At 51.5% G+C, this 21,698-nt stretch overlaps 1 protein-coding gene across 1 annotated transcript; it reads left to right on the top strand.

The window, feature by feature from the left end:
• The first annotated feature begins 5,732 nt into the window (after nt 1–5,732).
• On the top strand, nt 5,733–21,020 carry LOC310915885 (plasmanylethanolamine desaturase 1-like). Its single transcript, XM_083873082.1, has 6 exons — nt 5,733–5,893; nt 9,280–9,399; nt 17,012–17,103; nt 18,078–18,222; nt 18,846–19,058; nt 19,816–21,020. The coding sequence occupies exons 1-6, from the start codon at nt 5,767–5,769 to the stop codon at nt 19,935–19,937; spliced, it is 819 nt and encodes a 272-aa protein (XP_083729208.1). The 5' UTR covers nt 5,733–5,766; the 3' UTR covers nt 19,938–21,020.
• The last annotated feature ends 678 nt before the right edge of the window (nt 21,021–21,698 follow it).

The raw sequence follows: 21,698 nt of genomic DNA, 5'->3' as shown, positions 1-21,698 counted from the left end.
TTGTTTGTTTGTTTGTTTGTTTCCATAACAAAAGCTCCCCTAACAGGTTTTCAGGCTTCAAATATTTCTAGTTCCATCTTTATCTCCCAAGTTAATCTTTGGTGAATGCTCTAGAGATTAAATTGGAGCTGGGCCTGGCCAGAGAGCTGGGTCTGGAGATTGTAGCTGGAGCCCAAACCTCCGTAAATACAAATATCTGTATTGGGTGCAAATACTGGCAAGTTGCAGTGAGCCAGGGCTTGTTCTCCTGGCTGTTTACTCCCTCCTCCTGTGCCTTTATCCTGCATTCTGATCTGGCAGTTACATCCAGGGCTGCCCCGACTGGCCCTTCCAACCGAACTCTGGGGAATCAGTCCCGAGTGTTTCCTCCCTCGGACCCGTCCCCGGAGCCTGGGGCAGGATCTGCTGCCTGGTGACCTGCAGAGCTCTGCCCCAGCACTGTCCCAGCAGCTCTCCCTGTGTCACCCTGAATTTTCTTGCCTGTGAAATTCTGTACCTTCACATAAATAATGTTTTCTCACAACTTATCAGTGCGTTTACATATTTCTTCTCTAAGAGGAGGAATGTCATTGATGGTCAAGCCCACCGATGATGTTCATAAGGTGGTGACCCTTTTGGCCAATCTTTGGCCTTCTGTACAAACTGTATATAAGGATGGAGTCAGACATTAAATCAGAATCTTTGCTGCTTGACCTGCTGCTGCCTGCGTGTCTTTTGTGTGTCTGACACAGCGACAACCGTGGGCCCTGCCTAAAGCCAAACTCTGAATCTGCTCAATAAAACCCCTAAACTGATTTTCAAGTTGTTTTCAGAGATCTGAGTCTTCCCCTTTCAATTTTCCACCCTGTTCTCTACTACACTACAGCACAAAGTTGTATTCCCGCCTGGGTTAACCATTCCTAAGAAAATCAAAGCCGTGTGCAGCTGTGTGAGGCTGATGCTATCGGGGCTGGCGGGGCCCACACCTGCTCTCCCAGCCCCTGCTGAGTAATGCCACAGTCACCCCCAGCACGTCACCGGGGTGGTAATTCAGGTTGGGTGCCCAGCTCGTCCCCTTCTCCCCCTCACCTCCCTGCTCTACCTGGAACCTCTTTCAACTTCCTCCAGCTCACCTCAAATCCCAACATCCACTCTGCTGGAGCTTCTCATGGGAACCTTGTTGGCGGGACTAACCAACCACTCAGCCCAAACCCCAGCGTTTGGGGAGCAGGTTTTCAGCTCGCTCTGGTCTCTTTTCAATTATTTCTGCGCTTGTCACAACAAATGCAGGGCCGGGAGTGGGGGTTTGGAATGGGAACAGGTGCAGAGCGAGGCTCACACCACAGGACTGAGCTGAGGTCTGGGCACACAGAGCTCTGTGCCTGCCAGATGTGCAGAGGCTGCTCATGATTGTCCTGGAGAAGCTCCTGCTTTAGGCAGGGAGATGCAAACATTCCTGGTAAAGGGATCCAGGCACTGGCAGCAGCCCCTCTTCAGTTTGTCTCCCAACAGAGCAATTTTCATTAGAAAAGCAGCACTTCTGTGAAAAGCGCCTTCCTTCTAGTGATTTCACAGTTTCTTTTTCTTTGGAATTATTCAGCTGAAGGAGGAGACAGCAAAAGCCCCAAATTACTTAGTAAGAATATAACATTTTTGAGGAAAAAAAAATTCTGATGCAATAGCATCCAGATTATTCTACATTCATGTGTGAAACAATGCAGACACGGGGAGGGGGACAGGGGGAGACCTGCATGGTGAGAAGGTGGAGGGAAGGACCTTCTGCTCATCTCTGTCATGAATTAAACTCTCTCTTTGTGCTGTAGAAGCCTCAACTCCACAGCTCTGGGCTCAGACCTACAGTAAAGGATTGCAGAGGAGATTTTCTTCCTGGAAATTGTCTCCTTTTCCAGGATTTCTTGCGAGTTTTCCAGTTCACGCACTCCAGGTGTGCAGCAGCTGTCTCTGCAATGACACCAGCCTGGGGGGATGCTGTTGGTTCAGTGCTGATGGCTCAGACCCCGAGGTGTTTACCAGGAGGGCTCTGCACCGAGGGTCATCCCCTGCAACCAGCCTGGCTGACATTTCTGACGTCTCTTGCTCAGTTTTTGTCCCATTTATGATTTCCCTGGCAGCAGCTCTTAGCAGGTCAGTAAGGTCAGAGCTGCATCAGTGCTGGAGCTGCTGGCCCAAAGTCCAGAGCTGCAGTGGGGAGCAGCAGAGGGGCAGAGCAGGGGCAGAACAGGGGCAGAGAGAGGCAGAGAGGGGCAGAGCAGGGGAATCAAGGGGCAGAGAGAGGTAGAGCAGGGGCAGAGAGGGGCAGAGGAGGGAAGAGCATGGGCAGAACAAGGGAATCAGGGGCAGAGAGGGGCAGAGCAGGACAGAGCAGGGGCAGAGAGGGGCAGAGCAAGGGCAGAGGAGGGGCAGAGGGGGGCAGAGAGGGGCAGAGAGGGGCAGAGAGGGGCAGAGCAAGGGCAGAGGAGGGGCAGAGGGGGGCAGAGAGGGGCAGAGAGGGGCAGAGAGGGGCAGAGAAGGGCAGAGAAGGGGCAGAGAGGGGCAGAGGAGGGGAATCAAGGGGCAGAGAGGGGCAGAGAGAGGCAGAGAAGGGGCAGAGGAGGGGCAGAACAGGGAAGAGAGGAGCAGAGCAGGGTGGGAATCAGGGGCAGAGGAGGAGCAGAGCAGGGGGGGAATCAGGGGCAGAGCAGGGGGGAATCAGGGGCAGAGCAGGGGGAATCAGGGGCAGAGCAGGGGGGGAATCAGGGGCAGAGCAGGGTGGGAATCAGGGGCAGAGCAGGGGGGAATCAGGGGCAGAGCAGAGTGGGAATCAGGGGCAGAGCAGGGGGGAATCAGGGGCAGAGCAGGGGGGAATCAGGGGCAGAGCAGGGGGGAATCAGGGGCAGAGCAGAGTGGGAATCAGGGGCAGAGCAGGGGGGAATCAGGGGCAGAGCAGGGGGGAATCAGGGGCAGAGCAGAGTGGGAATCAGGGGCAGAGCAGGGGGGAATCAGGGGCAGAGCAGGAGGGGAATCAGGGGCAGAGCAGGACAGAACAGGGGCAGAGCAGGGGCAGAGCAGGGAGGAATCAGGCCATGCCAGCCCCTGACAGCTGCAGCAGAGCCCCAGATGCTGTGGGAGGTGTGTTGGAGGGGAGCTGCAGGACCCCCCGAGGGACCCCCCAGCAGTGACCCTGCAGGCCAGCACAGGGTTCTGTGGGGTGGGAGGGGACCTTGCCTAAAAGACCGACTTAAGTATAGCAATGTTGCAATAAAGGCCGTAAAATAGAGAAGTAACACTGAAATTTATTTCCGAGCATGTCGAGCACTTTCTTTCCCCTGTCCCTAGCCCCAGGTCCCTCTTTGCTCAGCCACACACCGTTTGCCAACAATAATTCCCCAGCTGCACCTGGCAGGGCTCAGGTTTGGAGCTGTTGGCCTCCACTTGCTGCTGTAAAACAACAGCCCTTACGAAATGTCAGACAGGGACAATGTCTCAACCCACAGAGAGACTCTCCTCCTGTCTGCCCCAGCTCCTGGAGAGGCCTGGAGATTTTGCTTCATCTGAAGACAAGAAGGGATTGCCACACTGCCAGTCCCAGGGGCAGGAGCTCCCGGGTGCTCCCACCTGTGTCTCCAGGCCTTTTTCTCTCCTTTTGTCACAGAGCAGAGTCCCCAGAGTGCTCCCTCACCCCATTCCCGTGGGACACGGTGATGGGCTGTGACACGGGTTTTTTTTGTTGGTTCTTGCGCTGATTTTCTCTGTCACCTCTGACCCAGCGGGCTCGGCCCCTGTTGCTCAATCCCGGTTTATCTCCCGCTGCTCTTTGCCCCAGCGGGCGGAGAGACGACACCTGGAGACTGACACCGGGGGGACAACCCCGGCCAATCCCCTCCCCGGGCGGGGGGAAAATTTTCCAGAGCAAATTCGAGGTCAGAGCAGCCACCCCGCGGATCTGGGGAATAAAGGGAGGAGGAAGAGTCAGAGCACACAAGAGCCCAGGGAAGGGACAGGGACAAAGCAGAAGGACCATCTCCATCCTGCAGGGCACAGAAAGGCCCTGCTGGAGCTGTTTGTATGGAAATCTGAGCAGGGACAGCGAGAGGAGACTTTGTGGCCCATTTCCTTGTGCTCCAATAAAAATGGCAGAGAAGTTGCTGTCCACCAACTTCCCTAAAGTTCTCTCTGCTTTCCTGACTTCTCCTGGGTAATTGCAGCCGAATTTGTTACAGGTCATGTATTTATGGCCTGTAGTGTATCCGAGCTTTCAAAAGATCCACCAAGGGGAGATGGATTCCATCCTTCTGCGAAGTGGCAGAAGTTCCTAGGAACAAATCTTGGTCATTCATTTAGGAATTTCTGAAAGAGGAGAATTCTTCCGAGGTCCTGAGGCTGTGGGAGCTGGAATAGCTTGAACTGCCTGGGGTGTGTGGCCAGGGGCAACATAAAACAAGGAAAATCTGAGGGGGTGAGAGGAGAAGGGGCTTAGAAGAAATAGGAGATTTTTTTTCTTTATTAAAAGCATTAAAACTCCGTGCTCTAGAGGGTACAAATGCTTGTTTTCCATCTGCTCTCATCCTGTATGGAGAACCACGAGGAAAGTGGGGCTGTCAGGGAATCGGTTTGGGCTTGTTGTTTGTGAATCCTAACAACAATCCTAGTGAATCCCCGGGGCTGCTGTGTGTCCCCTGGCTGTGCCCAGTGGCACCAGTGACACCAATGGCACCAATGACACCAGTGACACCAGTAACACCAGAGACACCAGTGGCACCAGTGGCACCAGTGACACCAGAGACACCAGTGGCACCAGTGACACCAGTGACACCAGGGACAGGAGTGACACCAGTGACACCAGTGGCACCAGGGACACCAGTGACACCAGTGGCACAAGTGACACCTGTGACACTCATGACACCAGTAACACCAGTGACACCAGTAACACCAGGGACACCAGTGACACCAGTCCCGATCCCGCTGTGGAGCCCCATCCCGGTCCCGCAGCAGGCCTGGAGCGCCACCTAGCGGTCGGAGCCGTGCCGTGCCGTGCCGTGCCGGGAATGTGCCTGCACCAGAGCCGGTGCCATCTCCCTCTGCCTCACACACCCGTACCGGGCACCGGTACGAGCACACCTGTCCGCTGGGAGCGCCCGGCAGCCCCGGTTAACGGCGGCGACCTGCTCTCGGTTTGACTTCCCAGCACCGGGAGCACGGGAGGCTTTGGCGGCAGCCGGGCAGGGGCTCTGGGGGGGCACCGAAGGCACCGGCAGCGGCTCCGGTGTCGCCGTTGTGGCGGGAACAGCGCCCGGTGCCGGCAGAGGGCGCGCGAGGCACCGGGCGGGGTGGGCGGTGCCAACGGGAACAACCGGGACCGCCCCAGCCCAGCCCCGGTCCCGCTGCCGTTCCCACCCCGGACCGCGCCCACTGCCCCACCCTGCTCTGCCCCGCCCCGGTCCCGTTTCCGTTCCCGCCCCGGTCCCTCCCCGGTTCCGCCCAGGCCCCGCCCCTCCCCGGTGAGGCCCCGCCCCTCCCGGCCCCGCCCCGCTCCGTCCGTCCCCACCGGTCCCGCCCCGGCCCCGCCCCGCCCCGCGCTGCGCCGCCGGCCGTGCCGCCTCGCCATTGGTTACTGCGCTCCGGGCGGCGCTGCCCATTGGTCCGGCTGTCGCGCGGCGGCGGCGGCGATTGGCGGGCGGCGGCGGCGGGGGCGGGGCCCGGCGCGGCCGCTCCCCCCGGCGCAGCGCGGCCCGTTCCCGTGGCTGCCGGGCGGGTCCGCGGGCCCTGCGCGCCCATCCCCGGCCGGACATGGCCCAGAGCGGCCCCGGGGCGGCCGCGCCAAGGGACGAGCCCGCCGAGGAGCCCGAGGGCGGCGGGCGGCGCTGGGGCGCTCAGCACGCCGGGGCCCGGGAGCTGGCCGAGCTCTACTCGCCAGGTGAGGCGGGCGGGGCCCTCGGGCCGGGTGCTCGCGGCGGTTCCCTCAGGAGCCGGTCCCCTCGAGCCCGGTTCTCCCCAGGCCCGGTTCTGCCCTGGGCGGCTCCCCTCGGGCCCGGTTCTCTCCGGGCCGGCTCTCCCGGCTCTGCGGGGCCCCGGAAGAGCGGGCAGGGGCCGGGCACGGGGCTGGGCCCGGGGCTGGGAGCGGGGCTGGGCACGGCCTGGGGCTGGGAGCGGGGCTGGGCACGGCCCGGGGCTGGGAGCGGGGCTGGGCACGGCCCGGGGCTGGGAGCGGGGCCCGGAGCGGGGCTGGGCACGGCCCAGGGCTGGGAGCGGGGCTGGGCTCGGGCAAGAGCGTTTCCATCCACAAACTGCCCGCAGTGGACGTTCCGCCCTCTAAAAACAGACAAAACCCTCCCCTTCCCCTCCAGACGCAGGTGGGCAGATGTGGCCCCAGCACCAGGTAAGAACAGCGAATTTGCCTTCAGAGCATCTCCTCGGTGACATTCCCTGAGATCCCCAGGCCTGGCACCTCAGACAGGGCCTGAGGGGTGATTGAGTTCCTGTTTCGCCCTTCCTGAAGCTCAGGACTCTTCAAACAAGCTTCATTTTGTCATTTAAGTGCTCGGTAAAGGACTGTTTGACCGTGCTGTGGAAATGATTGCAAACTCCTTCTTAAAAAAAAAAAAAAAAGAAAAGCATTTGTGTTTAGCTGCCAGTGTGAGCACTGCTGGGTGTTGCTGGTGAGTCCATTCTCTGGTGAGGAATTAGGGAGGGGAAGATGTGTCTTCAGTGGTTCCTGGTGAGTCCATTCCCTGGTGAGGAGTTAGGGAGGGGAAGATGTGTCTTCAGTGGTTCCTGGTGAGTCCATTCCCTGGTGAGGATTTAGGGAGGGGAAGATGTGTTTCCTGTGGCTCCTGGTGAATCCATTCTCTGGTGAGGGGTTAGGGATGGGAAGATCTCTGGTGAGGAATTAGGGAGGGGAAGAGGTGTTTCCAGTGGTTCCTGGTGAATCCATTCCCTGGTGAGGAATTAGGGAGGGAAGATGTGTTTCCAGTGGCTCCCAGCTGAGCCCAGCCTGCACACCCAGGGCAATTCCTGCCCAGGTCGGTGTGTTCTGACTCCTCAGAGCCATGTGATGATAAGGAGTCCAAGGCCTTTGTTGGTTTGTGTGACTGGGCCAAGTCAGCCCATTTCAGTTTCTTTTCACCTCCTGCCTGCCTTGGGGAGGTCCTGTGTGACACCTTTCATCTGCCTGGGACTGATCCCTGTCCTTTACACAAAAACAGTCACTGACTCCAGCACTGCTCTGGCTCCCAGGGAGGAGATTTTCTCCCTGCAGAGCTGCCTGCCCTTCTCTCTGGCTGTGACACATGCACAGAGCTATGTCAGAGAGCTGAGGGTCTATTAGATATGCAGGTTTCTTCTGGCATTACATAAATTATTTACATAAGCAATACCAGAATATGTATTACAGTGGAAGCATCTCATGTTCAAGTTCTGAATTCATCAGAACAGGGATTACATTGAATTGTGCAGAGTGAACACGACTGGGATATTTCCCTGATTTCTTTGAGCATGTACCTTGTAGCTTTGGCCCTCCCCTCCTTCCCACGGGACACACTTTGGGGTTTGAGTGCCCTTTAAACACAAGTTATCAGCGCTGACTCAGTTCCTTGGCTGATCTGCCCTCCCAGGGCAGAGCTGAGGCTGCATTTTTGAGCCTGGATCTCTCAGCAGCCCTCCTGGATCCCCGTGTCCAGAGGTATTTGCACACCCTCAGCTCAGGAGAGCAGGCAGCCTCCTTTCCAGCACCCAGCTAATTGTTCCACGAGGATCTGCCCACTTGGCTCCTCTAATCAGGGTGTGGTTTTCTCGTGTAGGAAGCGAGTGTTAATTAACTCTTACTTTCATTACTCCAGGGATCTCTTTATAGAATCACCCACGTTGTGACCTGATGCTGCTGTCAAATGTGGCTGTTCTTGTGTATTAATTTAATTTTACTGTTCTGTGCTCTGCTGCTGCAGAGGGTGTTAATTTATATACCCACGGCCCTTCTAAACCTGACCTGTCAAAGCCTTTCAAATATTGCCTTGTGGGCACATTGGAGATCAGACTGATCCTCCATTTCTGTTCCTCCTTCCCCTGCTCCTGGCGTGGTGCTGTTGAGAAGGAGGACTTGATTTAGCATTTAGGAGGAGAAATTTGATCAGGCATTAGGTCAGTCAGCAGAGAGGAGGAGCAGGGCAGGAGCTGAACACACGCCAGGCCTGAGTGTGCCTGTGCTGCTGGGAGGGGACTGCACCTCTCTGAGCCTGCCCTGAGCCCTCCCTGAGCTCTGCCCGCCCAGAGGGAATGAGGAAAGGGCTCTGGGGAGCCCTGGGCAGGAGGAGGCTGTGCTGCCTGACCCCTAAACCAGGCAAGGACAGGCCTGGCAGCTCCTCAGGGCATTAAGAGCTGCCTGCAGCCCCAGCCCTTCTGATGGCACTTCAGATCTTCCTGGCCTTGGGTATTAAAGGTCTGTTTCTGTGCCCTAAATCCTGCAGGTCTCACCCTGAGTGCTCCCTGTGGATCCAGCAGTGAGGAGCAGGGAGCAGCTTTCTGTGCTAATCTGATACTCCAAGTGCACTCTGATGTGCCTGTTCCCTTTTTTTTTTATAGGCAGGAAGTGATTTTTTTTTTTTTTAATAGAGGTACAAAGTGGCACAGCAAGGTGCGGGAGAGGATTTGTGCCAGTTCTTTGTCTTTTCTTGTTCTGTGCCTTGTCATCTCAGAGCAGCTGAGACTCCCCAGCCTTTGCCTGGGAGCAGGAAGGCACAGACAGGACAAGAGTTCATGGAGAGGCTTCAGGGGAAAACCCTTGTGATGTTAGACAAGCCATTCCAGGGCCACCAAAATACAGAATGGTGCTTTTTCCTCTTAGTGCAACAGCTTTATTTAACATCCCAGAGCTTGTAAATATCACAGACCACAAGGTGATTTGAATACGTTTGAGGCCAGAAATTTGTTCCCAGATTCAGCCCTTCCAGCAACGCTGAATATTGGATGAAATGCAAATTGAGAAAAAAATGTGACGTGGAGGAACTTTATGCCAGCAAAATCTCAGGGGGAAGGAAACTAGGACAGTGTGAGATGATGTCTGGCTTGGCCCTGTTAACTGGACAGGGGCAGGGGGAAGAGGTTAGGGGTGGCTGAAGGAAGAGCAATGTCATTTCACAAAATGTGTGCACCTCTCGTGGGTTAAGTTTCTGTTTCAGTTCCCTGTCAGAGGAATGGAGCAAATCATCCAGGCAGTAGAATGGTCTGTCTCTGTTATTTCAGGCTTCTAAATGTCCTCTCAGATAAAAGTAAAACGTGCTTTTTCCCTTTTTTCTTTTCCCCCAACAGGAAAGAGACTACAAGAATGGATCTCTGTCATCTTGTGCTTCTCTCTGATCTGCTTCAATTTTTACAACCTCCTCTTCTACCTGCGACTGGAACACACGCCCTCGGTCCTCGTTGGGATTTGTAAGTGGGAGCTGTTTGCTGCCCTCCCTGCCCAGGGCAAGGCTGGTGTGGTGTGGGGAGAAATGGGGGATCCTTTAGGCTTGACCTGGAAATTCAAGGGACAAGGAAAAGGAGAGGGACGTCTCTGAAACTGAGACCATCTGTAAAATGTGTTACTGCTTTGTCTTTCCATTTCAGGGGCTTCTCAGTATCTCAGAGGGGAAGTTTGGATGGGTGGTCACTGCAGCTGTAAGGACTATTGGGAAGGAAAAGAGCTGTCAGAATGGTCAGAGCTGGAAACAAAATGCATTGGTCCACAAAAATATTTGCAAGAATTTTTCAAAAAGCAAAAGCTGAAGGGAAATGTTACAAAAAGTGCTTCAGGCATCAAAGTGACTTAATTTCTGGGCACTGCAGTCTGAACACAGCACAATTGTCCAAAATTCTTTTCATGTCAGGATGTGATGTTTGGCCTTTATCCTGAATGATGACTTTTTCCAGGGGTGTAAGAAAAGTTGATTCCATCTGTTCTGTGGAGGAGAGTAAGACCCAGTGAAGGATTCTGATAAAATGTTCAGCTCCTGTGCTTTAGAAAAGAACAGCTTCCTTATAAACTTATAAACTATATTATTTAGAAGAGAATGGTACTGGTTCATCATCAGTGCTGGGCATTGCCAATGAGTTCAAATAAACCAAACCAAACCCTGCAGCAGGTTCCAGCAGTGGTACATAAGAGAAACTCAGAATTTCTGCCAGAGCTGGTGATTCCTGGTGTCTGTGCAGAGGGTTTTGGTGATTCCTGGTGTCTGTGCAGAGAGTTTGGTGATTCCTGGTGTCTGTGCAGAGGTTTTTGGTGATTCCTGGTGTCTGTGCAGAGGGTTTTGGTGATTCCTGGTGTCTGTACAGAGAGTTTGGTGATTCCTGGTGTCTGTGCAGAGGTTTTTGGCTTTGTTGGGGCTGGGGGGGAGCAGGGTCTCTCACTGTGAGTCACAGCAGCTCTCTTGCTGTAATTCAGTCTTGCTGCTCTCAGCTGGTGAGGTGGAGCTGTTGGGAGGGATGGAGAGAACGTGGCAGGGGAGCTGCTCCTCAGGGATGAGGGCAGACCCAGACAAAGAGGATCAGCAGTGATGGGTAACCTGTGGTGCAATCTGTCTGCACCTGCCTTTCATCTCAACGTTAACATTGATAAAAGCTGGAGTTCCTGATATCCTGGTTACCAGTTTGACTGATAAAGCAGCCAATTCACTGATAGTGTTATTTAAGCAGTAGTGAATGATTAAAGTAGCAGAATCTGGATTCTATGTAAATAAAGTGGTGTGGAAATAACTGATAGTGCACACAAAAATGAGTGCCATAAAACAGTAAGTGCTTCAGGCTATCTTGTTTTTGCTGCCTCCAATACATTATTTCTCCAGGTGTGAAGTGTGAACGGTGTCTGTAGTTCACAGTGATTATTGGGTTTTATTGCACATTGTGAAAGACATACCCATAAAAGTCTTGGTTCCTAAATAGGTGAGCAGCTCCATGGGCTCAGGATTTGCTGTTGGGAATCCTGAATCACCCATAGGATGAGGTGTGTTCCCTTGACAGCCTGCCTCAGGCTTGGTTTGGAATATCGACCTTTGAGCTGCAGTCACAGAATAAACATTCTGCTAATAAAGATGGAGCTCTAGATGGAGTTCCTGCCGAGTCTTTGGGAATCTGAAAGGGCCCCTGTTCCAGTGGGCTGCTCACTGCATGGGGACCCTCTGTGTGCTCTTATGTAAATATGTATTTTCTTTTAGGAAATGAGGTCGTTTGAACATCATTTTACTGAGCCTAAACCCCGTGTCTGTAATTAAAGGCTGTGTCACAGCTTTTAATGCATTTACAGGCACATGAGTAATGCTGTGAGCACCTTAACCTCGGGATCCTTGGAGGATCTCCTGTCTGGAGACAGCAGGGCTGTGTTCCTGGCCTGGCTGGCAGTGAGGCAGTGGTTTCTCAGCTCCCTGTGTGCTGTGGCAGTGTGGGAGGCAGGTGGTGGCCGTGCTGAGTCACTCTGTGCCTGCAGGGGAGCTCAGCACCGAGGGGACACTCCTGGCCCTGCCTCAGAGCACCGAGGGGACACTCCTGCCCTGCCTCAGAGCACCGAGGGGACACTCCTGCCCTGCCTCAGAGCACCGAGGGGACACTCCTGGCCCTGCCTCAGAGCACCGAGGGGACACTCCTGGCCCTGCCTCAGAGCACCGAGGGGACACTCCTGCCCTGCCTCAGAGCAGCTCTCGGGCTCTGTCATGTCCTGCTGACTAAAGATGAGCTTCCTGCACAGGAAGAGCCACGGGGCTCTCTTGTCTTCCAGGCTGCTTTAGCAGAGATGAGACAGTTTTCTTCTCCTCCTCACCATTAAAAAAAAAAAAAAAAAAAAAAAAAGGAAAAGAGTGGGCAGAGGACAGATTTCTGTGGTGTTTTGTGCCAACTCCAGTCATGTTCTGGATATCCTTCCTCAGCTGCTGGGCAGCCATGGGGCTGTTCCTCTTTCTGCAGGCTGAGGGTTGTGCAGATCTGGGTTTGGTGATTTATTTACATGCACAAACACCCAGTTCACTCAGCCCTGGCTGGGAATGGGGCTGTGGGGGAGGCTGAACACCCCCGTTTTTCCCACCGCAGCAGGACAACATCCCAGCAGTGCCACAGAGCCAGAGCAGCCTCTGCCACTGGAATTGAGGGTTGTCAGTGCCAGGGACAGGCCTGGCAAAGGGACTGTTGTGTGGTAAGCACAAAAGCCTCACCAAGATGTGTGATATCAGGTTCGAAAGCCCTCATACCTTCCAGTGAGCTTGTGGTGTCCAGCATATTCAATATACATGAGCTGAGTATATAGTTCATATATTAATAACATCTAGATAAAATGTTTGGCAAGTTACAGCCTAAATCTTGGTTTTCATTTTCCTCTCCTTCCTCCTATTTTTGTGTAGGGTTTTAAACCCCTTCTCTCCAAGTTGCTTGACTTGTTTCAGACATTTGACTGTTATCTGCAGCCACATTTGTTCATGGCAGGGACTGTTCATTGCAGTCTTAGGAAAAAAAAAAAGAGTCAGCTTTGTGTTGTAACCTGTTTATATTCCTAAGAACTGCCCTACATAGGACAGATATCTTTAGGAACATCTTGTGACACGACGCAAGTTACAATTAATTACTGCTCTCTTGAAAGATGGGCATTTTTTTTTTTTTTTTTAAACCCATTTGAACTCCATGTTTCATTATTGCAGAGGTTGTGGGTGAGCCAGAGAGAGCACACAGGAAGAAATCACTTAGTGCAGCTTCAGAATAGAAAGTGGATCTCATTAAGGCCCAGAATCTCTTTGTTTCCAGCTCCAGCAGCTCTGCAGGGCTGCCCTTGGTCAGCTGCATTGCAGAGCCAGACACTGAGTGTGGAACACAGGACAGCTTGGAGAGAAAACACTCCAGAGGTGTCAGTGTGAGTGCTGGTGGCTCAGGTGTTCACATCCTGCTGCCTCACAGCTCCAAGCATGTCACTGCATCTTGCTTTTATTATATGCCTTAGAATGAGTTTCCACGTGAAATTTTATTTTAAAAGGTTCTTGAAATTACACCAGAAACCTCAACTGGCAAAGGGAAATGATCCTTTACTTCAGCGCTGCTCCAAGTGAGTCAGGTCTTTGTCACCTTTGTCTCACCCCCTGAAGGAACCTGCAGTTACTTGGTAGCTGTGGGTAACTTTGTGTTTCCATCTCTTCAAGAGGGAAACTCAGTTGTGATTTAAGGGCCGGAGCTTTGATTCTGTTACCCTTTGCAGAGATACTTTGTGTTGCAGCAGGAGGGGCTGTGTGGTGTCTGTGTGATCCCCGGGCAGAACCAGGGTGGGCACCAGGAGGAGGAGGGTGTTGGAAGCGAAGTGCCCCAGTACAATTAACGCTGGTTTGCCCTCAGCAGGTGATGCTGGCACTTGTGTCACTGTGCCAGCAGTCCCTGGGGCTGGGGATGGAGCCCGGGCGTGTTGGCAGCTGTCCTGGGGCAGGGTGTGCCCAGGCTCCTGCCCTGGCACTGTGTCCCCACGGGCGTGCCCAGGGGACAAAGGCAGCTCTGTCTGCCTGCCCGCTTCTCAGGGGCTCTCTTAAAGTCACAGCAGAGTTTGCCTGGAGGATTTCCTTTATCAGGTGGTGATTCTGTGCTTTTGCAGATCAGTATTTGCTTTAAGATGTGGTGCTGCTCATCTCTGGAGGGGACAGGACCCCGATTCCTTGTGCCCCTCCTTTCAGTGCAGGGTCAGAGCTGCTGTGGCTGTTCCCCGAGGCTGCCTGGGCTGTTCTCTGCCAAGAGGCAGCTCTGGAGCTGGAGGAGCCCCAGGGGGAGGTGTCTGCTCCCTGAGTGACTGCTGGGCTACCAGGGGAGCTGCTGTGGCAGCCTGGGCTGTGTCTGGCCCAGCACTGGGGACAGACTTGTTGGATACCCTGGTCACAGTGTGTGAGAGCTGCTGGACACAGGGACACATCTGCTGTCCCAGCCCTGCTTCTGGGCACTCCCAGGTCCAGCAATGACTCAAAGTTTCTCAGCTTTATTAGCCAAAATTATAAATTTTTTTAATTTTTTTTTAAGCTGCTCTACTTTCTACTTATTGAAATATCCAGAGATTGTTATCTTAGCCTCATAATTTGCCATATCTATCAAACTCCAGCCTTCCCTGTACTGAAAGTCACTAAATGGGGACTGCAGGTGATTAAGGCATTTTATTTTTATAAGCATATGAGTGGCAAACAACTGGTACTTTGGCATTTTGATATTTAGACAACAAGATCTTTTTCTGTGTGAAGTTCAGCACGCCGACCTTTTAGTGCTGTTCAACCAGTTCATGCAGTCACTGATTAAACATGACTCCACTTCTCAGCGATGTTACACAATGGCATCAAGTTATTTAATAACATCTTTTCCTGGTTTCTTCCTCTCCAGAGCCTCTAACTGAATTTTTACAGTAAATATGAAACTTTGTATACTTTGATGTAAAACTTCCAGGTTACAATTTGATCATTTCTATCTATGCAAAGCCAAGCTTATGCTCGGGTCATAAAAATTTGGTGAAATACAACTTTTAATGGTAAATATGGACAGCAGTTTTGTCTCTCAAAGCTCTTGTGGTGCCTCCTCCTTCCATGGGCCATGGGAAGTGGTTTGAAGAGCAGAGGTTGCAGGTTGTCTCTCACTTTGACTGAAGCAGCGGAGAGGGGCCTCTCCTGGGTCACAAACCCTACACATTCCCTGGTGACACCATCAGGACAGAGCTGCCCTGTGTCCAGGGTGTGTTTGGGGCAGTTTTTTGTCCTGCTCTGGGGAGATTCACCTGGTGTTCAATGGCCTTGTTGTGGCTGGAGGTGCCCACACAGAGGATCTCAAGAGTGGGGAAATGGGACAGAGCATCAGTTCCAGCAGAGGTGTGTGGGAGTTCACTTGGATACTGGCTGGAGTCCATTTGTGCACCTCTGGGCTCCCTTCCTGGGCTGCCTTCCCTCCTCCTTATTCTGCAAACCAAAAAATCCTAAAGTTCTGAGCACGTCCTGCAGCTCGTGTCCTTCTGCCTTCCTCCTGTGTGCCCTGAGCATCTCCTCATCCTCCTTGTCCTCCTCGGGGATACCCCCTGGCTGGGCTGACCCCACCCCTCTCACTGAGCTGGGGGAAGCCCAGTGTGTGTGGAACTTCCCTAACCCTGCACTGAGCTGGCTTGTGGTGAGTGCTGAGTGTTGAATCCACCGTTGGCAGTTCCACACCTCAGCTGGGGTTATCTTGCCTTTTCTGACTGCAGTTAACACTTCAGCCATGCTCAGGGCTGTCCATCTCCTCTCATCCTCCCAGCCCTGATGACAGAAAATCAGGATCTTTCACCACCTTTGAGCAGCAGCTGAGCTCCTGTCCCTGCTCCTGCCGTGCCCAGGGCAGGCAGTGCTGGGTGTGTGAGTGCTGAGCCCAGTCCAGCAGTGGGCTGTGCCCTCTGGGCTGGGGACAGGACACACACTGAGTGTTGTTGGAGTCCAGGACATCCCTTTGGATGACCTGGGAAAGAGAATTTGAGCCCTAGACAGGGGGTGTGGAGCTGGTCCAGGGGGGTTGGAGACCTTGGCACAGCCCAGGAAGACACTGAGTTTGATCTCAGCCCATGGGAGAAACTTCCAGCATTAGGAGAGGAATTGCAAATCACCAGGATGTGAAAACAGTAGTTTAACACAGTAGAACATACAAAATTCAGTAGTTTTAGGATTCTTAGAATAGAGGTAAATGGGGGACAGGATGGTGGGATTTGGGTGGTGCCTCGTGTCCCTCTCCTTCTTCCTCACCTTCCATCTCCTGGGGTGGTGATGGCACAGGGCAGTGACAGTGGGTTGGGTCAAAGCAGAAGTGACCCTCTTAGTGTGAGCACTGGGCATTGGTGTGAAATTGTAAATAACCCACACGTAACTATCTGTATAAATGTGAGGTGACGTCCCATCAGTGGTCAGTCCCCTCATGTCCCAGCCCTGCCCAGACCTCGGCTGGGAGCGGAGAAAAAACTTTGTGATATCAAATAATAGACAACTTGAGAAACCAGAAAACAAGGCCTTGAAGACTCTGCTTCTTTGTACCAACGTGACTCGGGGCTTTTAGAGGGCAAGGACTTTAAACAACCTGAGTCTGGGGTGAGAAAACCAAGCCGAGAAGTGTCACTGAGCTGCCTGTGTGGACCCCCAGCACAGCTCCACAGGCACAGAGGGGTGAGCACACCCTGCTGCAGCACAGCTGGAACAGAACTGCCGGTAGTTTGGGTTTTTTCCCCCCGATTGCTTTAGTATAATGCACTGCTCCAGGCACCCTCCATTCTTCCCTTCACCAGCTGACATCAAAGCATTGAACTGTCAGTGTTTTGCCTCAATTCCTGCTACTGCTCCTGCAGTTATTTCGGTGGGAAGATGCAGCAGCTGGAGGCCAGGCAGGCTAATGGGGGCATTACCTCAGTGACAATGGCATTTGAGCTGTTGCAAAGAGAAGTGTTGTTTGGATGTCTTCCCCTGAGCCCAGGCTGTTTGCCCTTTCAGCTGCTGGGAGCAGATCTAAACGCTATTGTGTCCCACCCGGGCCTGCTGCAGCCTGCCTGGGTGGTCTGAAACAACAACAAATGGGCAGGATTTACTGCTCAGAAAATAAGATGTCTGCAGTGTAATAAAGGGGTAGATAAAGAATGAAGCTTCTCTTGCTGTATTTAAGAGTTTGGACCAACTGGATAATGGATTCAACAGTGGGGGCTGATTTTTAATTTATTTTTAATTATTATTTCTTCTCCTGTTTTAAAAATAAAAGGTGAGGGGAAGAACTGCAGAGGTGAGGGGTCAGCCAAGCAAAAGGTACCCACTAGGGGAGGTATTTCTCTTCTGTAGGAGATGGGCTAAACACAAATACAGATTTAATGACAATTGTTACTGTCTAAATGGTGTCTTGCTAACCTCTTTTTCCTAATTGCCTGACCATGTGTTTATTCAGACCGGGTAGATCTCGTGTGGTTGTAAACATCTAAGTTAGATAAACAAGTAAACTTCTACCACAAGAATAAGATGTGAGTGAGTCAGTAAAAACGCTGTGTTTGTGTGACTCTGTCTCTGTCTCATTCCAGTTGCAGGAGTTATCACAGCTGACTTCCTCTCAGGATTGTTCCACTGGGGAGCAGACACCTGGGGATCCGTGGAGCTGCCCATCGTTGGAAAGGTCTGAGATGGTTATTCCTGAGCTTGGGAAAGTTCTGAAGTCCCTTAGTGCAGCCCTGGGAGTGCCACACCCAGCCCAGGGAGCAGCCTGGGCACTGCTGGGGCAGGGCTGTGTTTGCTCCTGGCCTGGGGACACTGCAAGGTGCCACTGCTCCCCTTTGTCACCTGCCCTGAGGCTGCAGTGTGGCAATCCCAGGGTTTGCAGAGCTCTGTGTGGGAACAGTGACAAAGTGCTGGGACCTGGCTGGGCACTGTGGATGTTCAGAAGGGCAAAAACACAGATTTGGAGAGCTGTCCCTGCAGCTGAACTCCTGAAAATGTGTGAAACATGAAGCTGCTCCAGGAAGACTCTTCCCACTCCCCTCCTCCCTGGGCCCCTGTTGTAACACAGTAATAATATTAGAATGGTGCTGACTGAAGATTTAATTTGAGGTGTATTATACACCTGCAGCTACAAATGCCAGCTGCTTAGTGCAAGGTGCACTGGCTTCTGTGATGAGCAACAATCTGTTTTCTTAATTAAATTTCTTGATAGCTATCATTAATTACTCCTCACAGTGCAATATTAGAAGGATCATTATTTTAAAAAAAATTGTGGTTTTTTTTTCCTTGGTTGATTCTGCTTAGCAAGTGAATTTCACAGGCTTTTTTTTGCCTGTGAAATTAGGGTATTGATGCTTTAAGATTACACACTAAAAGTCCTAAGTGACAATTCAGAAGAAGAAACCTGAAAAGCAAAGAAAACCTGGATTTGGGTGTGGGAAGTGAATTTCTTTGCAAATGTAAATCAAAAGATCTGAAGTGTGGTCATGACAAAAGTTTGAATCCTGCTTACATGCTGGTACTATGGAATTCTCTTCAACTCGGCATATTTGAGTGTATGAGAGGGGGTTTGGGGGGTTTGTTTGGGTTATTTTTTTCTTTTCCAAGACCATTACTGAGTGTGGCATTGTGTTTGTCCCATGAATTCCCCAGGCTTTCATCAGGCCCTTTAGGGAACACCACATTGACCCCACAGCCATCACCAGGCACGATTTCATCGAGACCAACGGAGACAACTGCTTCATGACCCTGGTCCCCTTGGCAAACATGGCCTACAAATTTGTGTCCTTTTCCCCAGGTAAGCTCTTACTCCTCACTGCTGTGGATTTACTGTTCTTGTTGCTGCTGAATGAACATTTGTCTGCGTGAAGTTGGAGAAATCCGTGGATGTGATTTGACAAGAAATGGCTGTTGGTGCTCCTGGCAGGAGGGAGGGAAGATTTGTTTCCTTTGAGGTGTGGTGGCAGAAGGTGGCACAGTGAGGTTCTCCTGCTCAGCAGAGAATCTGGGGCTGGGGAGTTGTGCAAGGAAGATTAGAAGTTATGCTAAATACTCTTTTAATAGGAGGGACCAAGCTGAGAACATCTGGAGAAACTGATTGTTCCAAAGTGTGTAACACAAAACAATGTTTCATCTCTGTGCACAAGTACTTTCTGTGCAAACCAGGAGTCAAGAACTAAAGGATCAAATAAACTTTGCAAACTCAGTTTGACTTCCTGTTTATGGTGTGTTGACAGACTGTGGCACTTCCCAGCCTGTCCTGTGACATTTGGGAATTGCTGGTGGCTCACTGGCTCTGGTGACAGAGCAGCTGTGGTGAGGCCTTTGGCAATTCCTGCAGCTCTGGCTGGGCAGGATGTTGTCCTGGCAGAGAAGTGCCTTCCCTTGGCTGGTGCTCACCCTGCCCATGGTGTTTTGCAGAGGCTCTGTGTGACAGCTGCCCCTGGGACTGTTACGTCTTCGCCCTCATCATCTTCATCACCATGACCAACCAGATCCACAAGTGGTCCCACACCTACTTTGGCCTTCCCCGCTGGGTCGTGTTCCTGCAGGACTGGCACATCATCCTGCCCAGGAAACACCACAGGATCCACCACGTGTCCCCACACGAGACCTACTTCTGCATCACCACGGGTACTGCCCCCTGAACTCACAGTCCTGCCCTCAGCTGTGCTCCCACAGCCCTTGGAAAAACTGTAATCAGGGGGGTTTTTGCATAAAAAGTGTGAGGGAATGTTGGTGATGAGCTGCAGGGAGCCTGAGGGAGCAGTCAGTGCTGCTGAGATCTGATTGTGTGGGGTCTTGGTGAGCTCAGGCCACTAATGGGGTTTGTTCACTAAAGCTGCTGTTCCTTCAAAAGAGCAGAGTGTCTGCAGCTGCTCTGGGATGCTCATTTCTAAAAGCCAGGCTTCTGCATTGTCAGCATCCACTCATTCTGTCTCAGAGGAGTGGAGAGGTTTGCAGAAAGCTTTAGCTTCCTTTTCTATCTGTACAGGTGGGAACGCTCAGTCACCAGTGTTGCACGAGCCTAAATAAGTTATCAGGTGAATTAGACAGCTGGAAATAAACCACTCTGGTTCTTCATTCTGGCATTGGCTTCTGCACACGGTTCATGTGGGGTTTGAAACCTCTGCCAAGAGAAAAAAAAATCTAATTCTCATTAGCAGAATGTCATGTAGAAACATGGTACAATTGAGAAGCCTGAGTTGACAGATGGTGGCAAAAATCTTGCCACCCAAAGAGCTATTTTTAAGTCCTACTATGTCCTGAGAGTTTAAGCCTAACCGTTATTAGCAGTATTGGGCTGGTTGCTTTTTTTTTCTCATTATAAAAAGGTCGAACTTTGGATGCTGTGACAAAGTAATCCTCTTTTTCCTTTGCAATCCCTTAGGTTGGCTGAATTATCCCTTAGAGAAGATAAGATTTTGGAGATGCCTGGAGAACATCATCCAAGGACTTACTGGGGAGAAGCCGAGAGCAGATGACATGAAATGGGCTCAGAAAATCAAATAACTTTTGCCAGCCTTCTGCAATCCTTAACTCGTTGCCAATGTTGTTTTTAAAAGAAAAAAAAATAATAATAATAAAGCCATCAGCCAAAATCAAGACCTGCAAAGAAATAACAGACTCTAAAGCACAAACTAAAAAAAGTGCTAACACAGACTGCAATGAAAAGAACTAATTCTTAAAACAATACTTGAAATGAAGATGATTACTCTCACTGAGCACCTTTTTTGTGTAGCCATGTCTGCTTTACACCTTAGAACTCGCTTCGTGTCCCTGAGGGAGCGGAGGCACTGCCGGGGCACGTGGGGGCGGAGGAAACGTGTGTTGTATCAACATTTCTGGACACTTCCACAGCAGCTCCTCGCCTCACACCTGCAGGGAGGAGGGGGACGAGCCTGTCACTTGGTGTTGGAGCACAAGGGCACTGCCTGAGGACAGTGGGGGGAGCAGTGGAAGGCTGTACAATAAATCATGACTGTGGGATGGATGCACTCGGTGATGGATGGATGGATGGACAGCAGCTCTGCCTGCACAATCATGTTCAGCCCCATTGGTGTCACACTGGAACAGACTGGGAGAATTCCTGCTCCTCCAGGGGGCCGCCAATCCTCAAGTGTCTTCAGTTTCCCTTAAATCAGAGTCGTTTTACTCTCGTTTCTACTCTCCACGTGGAATTGAGCAGACAATTTTCTGCATAAGCCTTCAACTTCAGGAGCCTCTGGAGGAGAGGGAGGGCACCCTACAACACATGTGTCTGTTCGTGTGGAGTGCTCACTGCTGAGTCTTCTATTAAGTGTTTCCTACCCTGACAATAAATGTTTGAAATAGTTCTAGCATTGGGCACACTGCAAATAGCTGTATTCAAGAGCTCAAGGTATCAAACTCGTAATGTTAGAAGGGAAATGTCAATGACTGGTGTTTTGTTCTTTTTATTATTATTTTTTTTTTAAGGTGCTTGCTTGTTTCTGTAAATAATATAAAGCCTTAATCTCTTCTGGTGTAATGGAATAATATTTTAATGTGATGTTTGAATGTATATAATATATTTATAACAAAGCAGTTGGATAATACTAATCACGTTCAAGTCTTGTTGCTGTTTTTCATTGCTGCACTGGCAGCACTCAGTGCAAGAGCTGGATCAGTGGTTGCACAACACCTGAGACACCTGGCAGCCTGTCAAAGCTTTTTTGGGTTGGAGTGATCCTCTGCCAGCCTTTTAGGAGCCTGGCACTATGTTATACCAGATTTCTGCACCTTTCAAGAAGTGTAAGTAATTCATTCTGCTCTGGATGCAAAGGTGTAACTCCAGCTGAATTAGGGACAAGAAGTTTCTCTAAAAACATCCAACAGGCACTTTATCAAGTTAATGTGATCTGGATCTTGTTTCATTCTTGCCTGACTGAAAGCTCAGTGCTGATCAGCTGTAAGGTATGTTCCCTCCTGTGGCTGTAAATTGTGTTAAATTCAAACTGAAGAGCAGGGTAAGATGGTTTTGAGTCATAGGTTTAGGCTGACCTTGATCTCCAGTTCCTTCAGAGATGGTGGATGGATTCTGAATGAGTTGGGACCTGACAACTCTCCTTCAGTGGGAAGTGCTGAATGCAGGTGCCTCTGAGTGGGTACTGCAGATTAAAATCAGAGTTGGTACCTTGGTCACAAAATATTTCATGTGAGTGTTGGAGAACTTTGCCCCATCACATGAAACTGTTCCCAGAGTCAGCACCAGGTCTCTGTGCAGCTTTGACATTAAATAATTCTTCCAGTTCA

The sequence above is a fragment of the Zosterops lateralis genome (genome assembly GCF_965231275.1).
Source record: "Zosterops lateralis genome assembly, chromosome: 16".
In the NCBI taxonomy this organism is placed as follows: domain Eukaryota; kingdom Metazoa; phylum Chordata; class Aves; order Passeriformes; family Zosteropidae; genus Zosterops; species Zosterops lateralis.
The sequence above is the reverse complement of the archived record's forward strand: the minus strand, read 5'-3'. Positions and strand labels throughout refer to the sequence as shown.

Excerpts from the sequence above, each read along its gene's own strand:
- LOC310915885 (XM_083873082.1), top strand. The coding sequence starts at position 5,767 with ATGGCCCAGAGCGGCCCCGGGGCGGCCGCGCCAAGGGACGAGCCCGCC. Across the intron at positions 9,400-17,011 it reads CTCGGTCCTCGTTGGGATTT|TTGCAGGAGTTATCACAGCT; the intron begins GTAAGTGGGAGC and ends GTCTCATTCCAG. Across the intron at positions 18,223-18,845 it reads ATTTGTGTCCTTTTCCCCAG|AGGCTCTGTGTGACAGCTGC; the intron begins GTAAGCTCTTAC and ends GGTGTTTTGCAG.